This window comes from Galeopterus variegatus, unplaced genomic scaffold (assembly GCF_000696425.1).
Source record: "Galeopterus variegatus unplaced genomic scaffold, G_variegatus-3.0.2 Scaffold1838, whole genome shotgun sequence".
Lineage (NCBI taxonomy): Eukaryota > Metazoa > Chordata > Mammalia > Dermoptera > Cynocephalidae > Galeopterus > Galeopterus variegatus.
The window spans coordinates 184,301-196,459 of NW_007727949.1; the positions used below are offsets into that span (position 1 = coordinate 184,301).

The following is a 12,159-nucleotide window of genomic DNA, read 5'->3' on the forward strand; positions in this document are numbered from 1 at the left end:
TTTTTTTTCAAAAAAACCCCGGCAGACCAAAAAAAAAAAAAAAAAAGGAAAAAAAAAAAAAGCAAAAATGGCAATATTTATGAGATACATATTTTTATCACAATTAAAAAATTTTTTAAAAATCTGTACGTTGTTCTTAAGTGATTTTTGATATATGATAAAATCCAGAGACTACTACAATAATAATAATATATTTGAGGACTTCTATTTTTTTTTTTTTTGTCTTTTTTTTTTTTTTTTTTTTTTTCCGTGTCCGGCAACGGATCGCAACCCTCAGTGTTGCCCCCGTACCGGACCGGGGACCAGCAACGGGATCGCAACCCTCGGTGTTGCTCCCGCGCCTCGCTCAGCCAGTGAGCGGGAACCGGTCTGTATGTGGGATCCGAACCCTCGGGCGGGAGCGCCGCCGCGCTTCCCAAGCGGTGCACTATCCAGTGCGCCACCGGGCCGGCCCAGGACTTCTATTTTTTTTAATCTGTGTTATCATATACATGTATGCTATATATATTTTCTTAACTGTAATGTAATTTTTTAAAAACTCAATATTCCTATGAGCTGGCCAGTTAGCTCAGTTGGTTCGAGAATGATGCTGACGACACCAAGGTCCAGGGTTCAATCCCTGTCCTGGCCCGCCACCAAAAAAAAAAAAAAAAACCTGTCAATATTCCTAGTTACACAAAAAAGGAAATATTTTCATGGTGTAGGGAAACTACTACCTAAAATAAAAGGTACTTCTACATTCCTGGGGAAAGAGTCACCTGAAAAAAAAATACAGTCAAAAATGCTGACATTTAAACACTTACCTCAAATTTAAACCATTCGGAGTTCCACTGAGGGTTGAGTGACTTGAGGTACACATCTGTTTTAAATGTGGTATTACCAAATTTTACCTAAAAACAAATAAGAAACTATTCAAATATAAATATCAAAAATGTGAATAACAGTAAATTTTAACGTCAGCCACGCAATGGGAAAATGATTAATCACAGAGGGGGGGAAAAAAAGACAACTATCCCGAAACAAAAGGGAAGAGAAGATATGGATGGGTCCAGGAAAGCTTTTAGAACAAGGGATTACCCACTGTTCTGCTTGACCAGCTCCACAGAGAAATTAAAAATATAGATCATTATGTCAGCATGGCGAAGGAGTCAGTATGGAGACCAATACAAGCTCAGATAAAACAGGAAGGTCTTGAGAAAAAATAAAAATAAAATCAGAAGGTGAAAAAGGCCAGCAGACTGTCCTCTTATCATCTCAGCAAGGGAATCCAGAATTATAGCCCATTATTACAAGAACTTAATAATGTTTGCCTGTATTTTCTAATTTCCACATATTTGTTATTTTGTTAATCCCTTATCTGTGCACACAACAGTGATCAGCAATAAACTATTATTCTTTAAGGCTTTATGTTCCTATCTTCAGGGACAAGGAAAGGTGTTGGATGAGGAGACTATTTTATCTCATGACCAAGCACTAAATCACGAAGATCTAAAAATAAGTAAGTAAGAAGGCACTGAAGAAGGAAGAAAACAAGCTAAATCCTCAGGATTTGCTTCCAATAGAGAATGGAGACTGCGACACCTGAGACTGAACTTCAGAAGTGGCCAGAAAGCTTCAGAGCAAAACAGATAGGCAACTACTTCCAAACTTGCTTCACCTTTCCTAAATCTGACCTCTTCCAACTCTTTCCCTAATTTGATCTGTTGTCATCATCAAGTATCTTTCCTAACCTCAAATACACTAATAGTCATCTCTGTTATCACAATACCCAGCTCAGTTTTATACCCTGCAGGTACTTAGTAACTGCTGGTTCAATCTGATAAGAATTATAATACTTGCTGATATTATTGTTTAGTCAGTCCAGGAAATTTTCTAAAAGCAAAATATCCAAAACTGAGGGCCGGCCTGTGGCTCACCTGGGAGAATGTGGTGCTGATAACACCAAGGCCACAGGTTTGGATCCCTATATAGGGATGGCCAGTTAGCTCACTTGGGAGAGCGTGGTGCTGACAACACCACGTCAAGGGTGTTTAGTCATCTTTAAAAAAAAAAAATCCAAAACTGTAATTATTTTTCTCTTCTGCATATTTTTCTAGTTATTTTATTCATCAATTTGAATTATCAAGCATGGTACCAACAATTTCATACCTAAGGTAAGGGCTAGAAAAGGTTAAAAACAATAATTTCTTTCATGGTAAAAAATATGATAAAGTCAAAGATAATTAAGAAACTGAGAAAAAGTATTTGCCAAATATGGTGCAAAGAGCTAATTTCCCCAATTGCTAATGAGTTCCTACAAAACAATAAGAGAAAGATGAACAACCCAATAGAAAAATGGGCAAAGGACATGAACAGACATATCACAGAAATGGAAATACATGTCTTTTTTTTTGGTGACTGGCCAGCCAGTACAGGGATCAAACCCCAGACTTTGATGTTATCAGCACCATGATCTAACCAACTGAGCTAACCGGACAGCCACAGATGTCTTTTAAATACATCAAAAAATGATCAACCTCACTGATACTAAGAGAAATGCAAACTAAAACACCATTTTTACTTAGGTTGGCAAAGATCACAGCCATGAAAACACAGTGTTGGAGAGGCACTCTCATACTCTGTGGGCAGAAATATAAATTAGAACAATCTCTACAGACAGCAATTTGATAACATACATCAAAATTTTAAATGCCTATACCCTTTTTAAGCCAGCAATTCTATTTCTTGGAATTTATCACACAGAGGTGTGTGATGCCATAGATAAGCAGCATTATAGCAGCAAAAGATTGGAAACAACCTAAATATATATCAATTTAGAACTGGTTAACTTAACGGGGCTGGCCTGGTGGCGCACTTGGTAGAGTGCGGCGCTTGAGAGTGCGGCAGCACTCCCGCCGAGGGTTCGGATCCCATATAGAGACCAGTCCGCTCACTGGTTGAGCGCGGTGTGGGCGCGACACTGAGGGTTGCAATCCCGTTACCGGTCACGAAAAAAGACAAAAAAAAAGGAAAAAAAAAAAAAGAACTGGTTAACTTAACTATGGTAAAGCAACACAATGCAATGCTAAACAGAATAATGAAGCAGCTCTCTATGCACTCACTGATAAGGAACAATGCCCAAGATCTTTCTACTGCAGAACAGTGTATACGGTATCCTTTGGTGAGGAAAAAAATGATAAATGTTACAATGCATATAATATATGCCTCTATAAGCACAGATTACTTCTAGAGGATATGTAAGAAATAATAACAGTGGCCACTACAAAAAGCAGAACAGTTTGGTTAAAAGACAGCAAGAGAGACTAACTCATTTTGAGTCTTGAATTTTTAACCATGCATATATAATACATATTTTTTAAATGCATTATTTTAAAATCGAAAACACCAAAAAATAAAATTCAATTGGGAATAACTTTATTTTGATTCAAATTATAGAATTCTGGATCCACTTCTACAAATTTAACCTAGAAGTACTTTCACATAAGCCCCCTTTCCAAGAAAATACAAAAACCTAAATAGTCACTCTAGTGAAGAAGAATGGAGTTGATAATATGTATAGTACTAATATGGGAAAATTTCAAGGACACAATAACTGAAAAACAAGGAGCAGAATATATAAAGTATGATTACATTTGTTTCTAAAAATATGACGTGTATAAAAAATACTTTTTTTAAAGGAAGGGGGAGAAAGTAAATGAACACAAGCCAAAGAACTGGCAGCAATTATCTCTGAAGAAGGGACTGATAGGACATAGGAACTACTGCATAGTGTAATAAGTAAGAAGGCACTTTTTTTTTTTTTTTTTAAAGATGACCGGTAAGGGGATCTCAACCCTTGGCTTGGTGTTGTCAGCACCACGCTCAGCCAGTGAGCTAACCGGCCATCCCTATATAGGATCCGAACCCGTGGCCTTGGTGTTATCAGCACCGCACTCTACCAAGTGAGCCACAGGCCGGCCCAAGAAGGCACTTTCGAGTTGCACTTCTGAGTATTCTAATCTTTTTTAAGGAAGTAATGATGTATTACTTGTATATTTTTTAAAAAATCACATTAAACAAATGAAACTTAATGAGGGAAAAGAAACTTGGAAAGGAGAGAGGTTCTTGCTTAGGTATTAGTTTTCATTACATTTCAATACTCAAAGCATAAAGAAAATAATTTTGTTTAATTTATCTAAAACTGCTTTATTTAAAATAAAATGTTAGGATTCATGAACCAGTCAAAAGCCAAATACACGTAAGGGTTTTGCTAAAACAGTATATCATTTTTTAAGTTATGAGTTCAAAGTCCTTTTCAGTTTTGTCCCTCTGTAGCAGTGTAGCAGTTGTGCTGTACTGTGCCTCCTTTTTTTTTTTTTTTGGTCAACCGTCTATTCTAGATATAGTAAAGATCCCCAAATCGCTTTAAACAAACAAACAATAAACAAGATTTTAGAAAAAAGGCTGAAGTGTGTATTTTGCCAACACTGTGATGATCTCCCTTCTAGGAAAGGAGAATCACAGTTCATTCAGTCTTATTTAATTCAAAGGAGATTTAATTACCCAGCAATTAAATGAATGCCTTACAATTTTGTTAAAGAACATCAGGGATTTTAATGGAGATTCCTCTAATAAAGCAAAGTATTCTCTTTCCCCACTCATTAGTTAAATTATCTTGAGAAAGTTATTTAATGTGTAATTTAAATCTGCTTCCTTCTCTGAAAAGCAGGGTTGCTGTTAGCATTACATGAGATAATACATGTAGAGACCCAGCAAAATGTCTGGTACATAGAAAATACTCATTAAATATTAAGTTCTGGGCCGGCCCGCGGCTCACTCGGGAGAGTGCGGTGCTGATAACACCAAGGCCATGGGTTCGGATCCCATATAGGGATGGCCGGTTTGCTCACTGGGTGAGCGTGGTGCTGACAACACCAAATCAAGGGTTAAGATCCCCTAACTGGTCATCTTTTTAAAAAAATAAATAAATATAAATAAATAAATAAAAATATTAATTTCTTTTCCTTTCCTTGTTCTCTCAAAGGCTCCTGAATAAACACAAAATGACAATACAGTTTAGCCAGACAGCTTGTAACATACATGTTAACACTGAGATATATTTACATTAATACTTCCCTTGGACAGAGCCCCATCTTCCTCACTCTAGAGATTCCTGCAAGAATAATCATCCATACATACTGCTTGGTCTTCACTGGCTCCCTAAACTCCTCACATCACATATGACAGAAATTCTTTCCACCAATGCAACCAAATCCAGTACCTGATCAAATAACCTGGTTAAATCAGAAAATCATTAAAAATAATACAAACCATAAACATTTAAGATAAAACATATTAACAAACATTCATTCCTCTATCTTTTAATGTAAGGCTAAGGCTTCCTTGAGTAAAGGTCCACTGGTTAGTTTGACATCTGTTTTGCATAAAGCACACACGTAATAATTGTCTGTGATTTCTGGTTTGGATTTATGTGGTGGCAGAATTTAAAATCACTGGCAGAAATACATGAATACAGAATCCTATATTTTTTTACAATCTTTTCTCTACCTAATTCAAGAGGAATTTTTAGTGACTGTTTCCATAAGTCTTTTTATTTTATTAATATTATTTTTTTACATTCTATGATGTTGTTGTGGAGCCGTTGGGAGGGAGGCAGAGAGGGGAAAGGAGAAGGAAATGGGATAAAAGGAGGAGGAAGGAGGAAGGGCGGCACTGAGGTTTGCAGCCCCCCCACATTCCCACAGGGGAGGGAGGGGGCTTCCAGCGGTGGCTTGGTCATTGCTGGGCTGGGTACAGATGTCAAGAGGGTGTGACAAAAGCCCTTGCCTCCTACCACCCCCGCTTGGGAGAGTTTGGGGTGCTTCCTGTGGTGGCATGGTGGTTGTCGCTGGGCTGTGGGGGGTGTGTGTAGCCACTCTCCATAAGTCTTTACACAGCATTATTAACTTCATTTTCACACTCATTTCACTGATTTATATAAGATTTAAATAAATTATAATAACAAATACAGTCGACATAAACAGATTTGGGAATAAACACTGCTGCCTCTTGGTATAGTATATCAATCAACTGATGTGAGACTCAATCTACTGATGTGAGACTCCAAGCACACTGGACAGTCGTCTAACAATATGAGGGTATTCGAGAATATGCCTTATGGAAGGAATGCAGAGCACTGGGTACTACAAAGAGTCAGTTAATGGAAGTTGGTAAAGAGAGCTTCTGCTATATAGACTTCTCCCCGAATTTTCAGACTACTCTATAATCTGTATCCTCCTTACCTACCCAGATTTATTTCCTGCTTATATTCAACAAGAACCCTCCCTTCAATTATATATGCTCTATCTCTCCTTTTGCTTTTGCCAAGTTTATCCTATTCCCCTGCAAAATGCCTTTTTGTCTCCACCTGTGGAAATTTTACCCTCCTCCAGGCCCGGTGTAAAGATTTCTCTTGACTAGTCTAGGCTTCATTATTTCCCTCTCCTATGAGCTTATATTACTTAAAATTTACATGACATAATTTATCCCTTTATCATATTGTAATCTTTCATTATCCCCTTTTTCCTGCATTAATTTTTCCCTTCTGCCAGATTATTCCTATTAGCACTCAAATATGTTCTAGTATCTTCTAACTTATTTTTTAGAAAGTACTAAAAGCTACATACTCCTCAAATACCACACTATTTTTTCTCTCCCCTTCATAATCATATTTCTTGAAACAACTGCCTACTCGTCCCTCTTCTCCTTCCTCACTTCCCATGTACTTTAATTCTCTTTAACCCACTACAGTATGGGCTTCCATCCTCATCATGCCTCTTGTCAGGATCACTAACAACCTTCATATTGTCCAATCCAGCCCTTTATCTGTCCTCTTATTTGACTTCTCAATGGCATTTGACAATTGAGGGCTTCCTCTTTCTAGAAACTTTCTCTCTTGCCTTCTAAGACATTACTTTCCCTATTTTTCTACTACCCCTGGCTGACAATCTCAGTTTCCTTCACCTAATCCTCCTCTAATAGACCTCTAAATGTCAAATTTTTTCAAGGAACCACCCCCACTTCTCTTTCCCTAAGTCAGAGGTTTGCAAAAGGGACAGAACCAACTCGTACAGGAGCTTTAGAAATTTCTAGCAGTGTTTTGGTGGGAGAAACAGTACTAGTATTTAGTGAAGAAGGGCCAGAGATGCTAGATGTCCTGCAATGCAAGAAAGAGTCCCAAACAATGAAGATTTGTCTCACGTCACAATTTTCAAATGTCCTACTAGATAGACACATGGGTAAGAAACCTACCTAGACCATAACACAGTTTTACAGATAAAAGTACTGTGCTAGGGTTTCAATATACATAATTGTCAAGAACTACAAAAAGAGGCAACTCTGCTTTTCCCCATGAATTGACTATTTTGTAAAATCAGATAACCAATGGCAACGAAGATCTACCTGAGATGCCAAAACTACACAAACTCTCACTTTGTGTGAGGAGCAGTCATACCCATATGATTTTATATATAGGTGAGGCACTTCCTATCCTGTGTCCCAGCTTTGTTTTCTCCACATTGAGCACTTCTCACTATCTAGCACACTATATCTTTTATTTAATTATCTTCTTTATGAACTCCGTCTTTTCTACTAAAATAAATGTAAGTCCCATGATTAAAGAAATTTTTGTTTTATTCATTGCTATATCCCCAGCATCCTATACAGTGTCTGATACATACGAAGGCTCAATAAATGCTCATTGACTTAATCTGATTACTTCATGTTTTCTACTATGGTCATTAACAAATACTACCATATTAAAATAGTTAACAAAAAAATACTCTTATTTCTCTGTCATATTACAGTTAAAGCGTTTTATTGATTTTTTTTGGCAAGTATAGATAGGTTATATTAACTATGTATACCATGCCAGGATAATAAAGGGTAGATTTCAAATACATTCTATATAAAAAGGATACTTGGTCTCAAAGGGTTGAGAAACACTAGCTGTGTGAGCTCATTTTAAATTCAGACCTCCCCTTTCAATACCATAACTGCAAATCCAATTGCCTCCTTGACAAGTGCAATTAAAAATCCTAAAGCATCTCAAACCTAACCTGTCCAAATGGAAATTGATTCTCCTCAATCTCTATCATCCCTGTGGAGTCTCAGAAAATTACCACAATGACTCCAGAAAGCTAGGAGTCATCTTTTAATCTCTGTTTCCCTGACCCACAACTCCAATCTACCAACAAATCCTGCAAAGTCTAAATTCTAAGTATATCTGGAATTCCTCCACTTCTCTCCATTACCAAAGGCATCATCTTGACCCACATCACCTGTTATTTGAACTACTGCAGAATTTCCTAACCAGTTGCCTGCTTCTTCTCTTTCCCTTTCAACCCATTCTCCACATAGCAACAAAAGTGCTCATCTTAACAACTGCTTCCTATTGAATTTAGAATAAAATTCGAACTACTAATCATAGCCTGTAAGGCCTTGCACGACTGGCTACTTGACTAACTCTCCAACTTTATCTTACACCACTGTATGCCAGCCACACATCTATCTTCCTTCACTTCCTAAAACACACCAAATCTCCTCAGGGTCTTCCCTCTGCTGAGACTCTCTTCTCGTCCAGCTTCTCTTCTGTACCCTCCCCCTCAAACACACACATTCATTCTCATTCTCTCTCTCTCTCTCTCTCTCTCTCTCTCCCTCCCTCCCTCCCTCTCTTCCTGAGCAGCTTGTCTCCTCATCCAGCCTGTTTGCTTGCCTGACACTTTCTCAGAGGCTTCCCCTGATTACTGCACCTAAAGTAGATGTTCCCTGTTATTCTCTTTCTGTTGTTCTCTTTCATGGCACTCATCACAATTCATAATTATGTATTTAATCATTTATTTACTTTTTAAATGTCTGTCTCTCCCACCAAAATATAAGCTTCATAAAAGCAGGAACCAAGTCTGTCTTGTTCACCATCATATACATCAGCTAGACCAGTGATGGGGCCTGGCAAATAGCAGACACTCCATAACTACTCAAATTTATTAAAGGAATTAATGAGTCACCCTGAATCCACCTCCTCTCTCACCAGCAAAATCCACTTAGTTATCAAGGCCTTACAATTTTAACCTAAGAAATATCCTTCAAATCTTTCTCTTCTAATCCATTCCCATTCCCACATATTGCCTGAATTATGTTCCCACCTTAACTGAGCTGTTTCACCTCTCATCTGTCCATTCCACCAATAACATGCAGGTCAGGTCACCCTATAAAGAAACAACCTAATACACACATCATCTTATTTTATTTCTGCTTGCAAAGCTCCCCTGGCTTACGCCTGCTGATAGAATAAAGGAAAAACAGTACAAAAAATGGGAATTGATTCCAAACTACCTTTCCAGCCTTATCTCCCACAATCTCCACTACCCACATATTCCCTCCCTTTCACTGTAGACACATCTCAAACTAAGATGGTTCCTGAACATACCATATATCCCATTCTGTGCCACTGCCTTTGATGTTCTGCCTGGTAAAATCCTGGGTGTCCTTCGTAGCCCAGCTCAAATACCACTTTCTTAGGAAGCCGTCCTAAACCTTCAGAGACAGAATTAAGTTTTCATATCCAAATACAACATTCATCACCTTGTCTTGTTGGAAAGGCTGTATTAGCATAATGGTTAAGACTGTCAGGCTGTGTAGGTTTACAAGCTGAATAACCCTAGGCAAATTATTTACCAGTCCCTAGGCCTTAGTTACCTCATCCGTAATATCCGATAATAACAATACTCCTATAGCAGGACTGTTGTGAGGACTAAGAATTAAAAATTACTTAGCACGGATCTGACAATAATGAGCCTCAATACCTGTTAGCTACTAGTAGTTAATATAAGCTGTGTGGGTCAATCTAGGAGCTACCTCAAAACAAAGCAGTCAAGTGCTGTACAACGACTTTTTGGTCAAGGGACCACATATATGATGGTGGTCTCATAATATTATAGGTGTGTACTAGGCTTTACCATCCAGGTTTGTGTGTACACTCTACGATGTTCACACAACAAAGGACTTCTTAGAACGTATCTTCATTGTTAAACCAATGAACGTACTATACTTTGGTTGTCTGTGTCTCCCCATTACATAACATCTGGCTAAGAGCACACTCAATTTTCTCAAATGAAGTTGCAATTAAGAATTACTATGACAATGTTGGTGGGGGGGCAGTGAACCGCAGTTATTAGGTTACAGAACCTTTAGGGAACATGAAAAATATTTTATATGGAGATGAAATCAAGCTGTATATAATCATGTATCTATCAACACTAAACATAAATAGCCCAAATGATTACTGCTCTAATGCTCTGGCTCATCAGGTCAATTTTTACTACAATTTTTACTTGGCTTCTTTCAGACTCTAGGTTATTACTTTACGGGGCCCTAGGCCTGTGCTAATTTGCATGACTTTTAAAGTAATCATTAGATTTAAAAAGCAATTTTGCAATTTAAATCAATGTCACTTAATAGACTTCCTACCTCAAGGCACTAAATTACCCTGAAACAACTCATCAGACCCAACCGGTCTATACAAGAAGGGAAAGTGTTACAGCCGTGTTTTAGAACTTACATTAGTGATTCATAAAATGTTAGGCTAAACAATGGATCTCCTCGCACTGTAGGACCCAAATGCCCACAGAGGACTGCATACACATTCTTAACGTCCATCACGCTGGCGTGAAGAGCCACCCCTCCCCTAAAGAAGGACATGCGTGCGCGTTTCGGGAGCCGCGGGGCCACGCTCAGGGATCTCCTGACTGGCAGGTGGCCTGTTACGCGTCCTGACATCGGGGTCACCCCAGCATGCAGAGCAGTAAGAGCCTCCCCGCGAGGCGGAGCGCGAGCTGTGCACCCATCACACGGGCTGAGGGCTCGGCGGTCATCCCTCGCGGGAGCACTGGACAAACACGGCAGACGAGATAACAGTCGAAAGGGGAATGGGCGGAGGGGCTGGAGGCCAGGTGGGTAGATCCTTCCCAGGGCTTGGCGCTCCCTGTGTTTTGAGGGGCGGAACCTTGCACCAACCTCCACGAAGGCATCAGTCAGGTCACTAGCACGATCCATCACTGGCAAATGGCGCCCGGCCACGATTTTCACCTTCAGCTTCCCAGGCATCGTCTCGGCTTCAACCCGCCCTTGGGCTCCTGCAGAAACAAACAAGCGAGTCTGCGCCGAGCGCCCGGCCGGGCGGAGGCGGGACGGGGGCGCGCCGGGGGGCGGCACGCGCCGGCGGGGTCGCGCGGGATAACTGACAGCGGAAGGAGGGAGGGAGGGCAGGCGAGCGGGGGCGCGCACGGGGGCCGGGCCGTCGTGCCGAGACCTGCCACTCACTCTCTTAAGAGAAAGGCGGCCGTCCCACGCGGGCGCTGAGGCCTCATTCCGGAGAGGCAGCCGGAGAGGCAGCCGGAGGAAGGGTCCCAGTGGGTTCTTCTGCCCAGGCCCCACAGTGCTGGAAAGAGAAGCAAAGCCCAGTCCGCATTCCGTTGAGCCTCTGCGTCCCTACATGTGTTTCTCCTCCCCCGCCCCCCAAAATGGCGGCTCTGAGGGCGCGGAGGAAACATCGATCATTCGGCGCTCTCTCCACTTGCCGCGGGGAGAAGTTAAATTGGCCAAGGAAAGGTGGAGGGGGCGGGGCTGATTTTTGAGGAATCCGGAGGGCAGGGAAATAGGTCGAGTCCTGCATCATCCACCGAGCTGGGGCAGTGGGTGGTTGCTGCTGCTCGGCTGCAGGAAAGCGCTCCATCCTCCAGGAGCGAGGCGCAGGTGCCGCTCCGTGACGTAGCCGCGGGCCTTTTGTGAGTCGTGTGCAGTCATTCGGAAGGGCTGTGACAGGAGAAACAGCAGCGGTGACTGCTAAAGGAGCGTTTTCAGAGCGAGGCGCAGGTGCCGCTCCGTGACGTAGCCGCGGGCCTTTTGTGAGTCGTGTGCCGTCATTCGGAAGGGCTGTGACAGGAGAAACAGCAGCGGTGACTGCTAAAGGAGCGTTTTCAGTCTGCCTTTACTAAATCGTTAGTGGTTGGTAAGACCAATTAAACTGGTTTCTACTTGGAAAGGGTACTGGTGCACGTGGTAGTTTTTGTTTTCTATGAAATAGAGTGAGAAATATCAGGCACATCTCGGATAGCGGGA

At 40.8% G+C, this 12,159-nt stretch overlaps 1 protein-coding gene across 3 annotated transcripts in view; it reads right to left on the reverse strand.

The window, feature by feature from the left end:
* C2CD5 (C2 calcium-dependent domain containing 5) overlaps positions 1-11,401 on the reverse strand; it is a 103,135-nt gene extending 91,734 nt beyond the window's left edge. For 2 of the 3 annotated variants that reach the window (XM_008579226.1, XM_008579225.1), the window contains exons 1-3: positions 11,362-11,401; positions 11,056-11,174; positions 804-890 (exon numbers count right to left, since the gene is read on the reverse strand). In XM_008579226.1, coding sequence (XP_008577448.1) covers positions 804-890; positions 11,056-11,145 — 177 coding nt within the window. In that variant the 5' untranslated portion in view covers positions 11,146-11,174; positions 11,362-11,401. The remainder of the gene's footprint in view (positions 1-803; positions 891-11,055; positions 11,175-11,361) is intronic. The other variant, XM_008579227.1, reaches the window with a different exon arrangement.
* Positions 11,402-12,159: the final 758 nt, after the last annotated feature.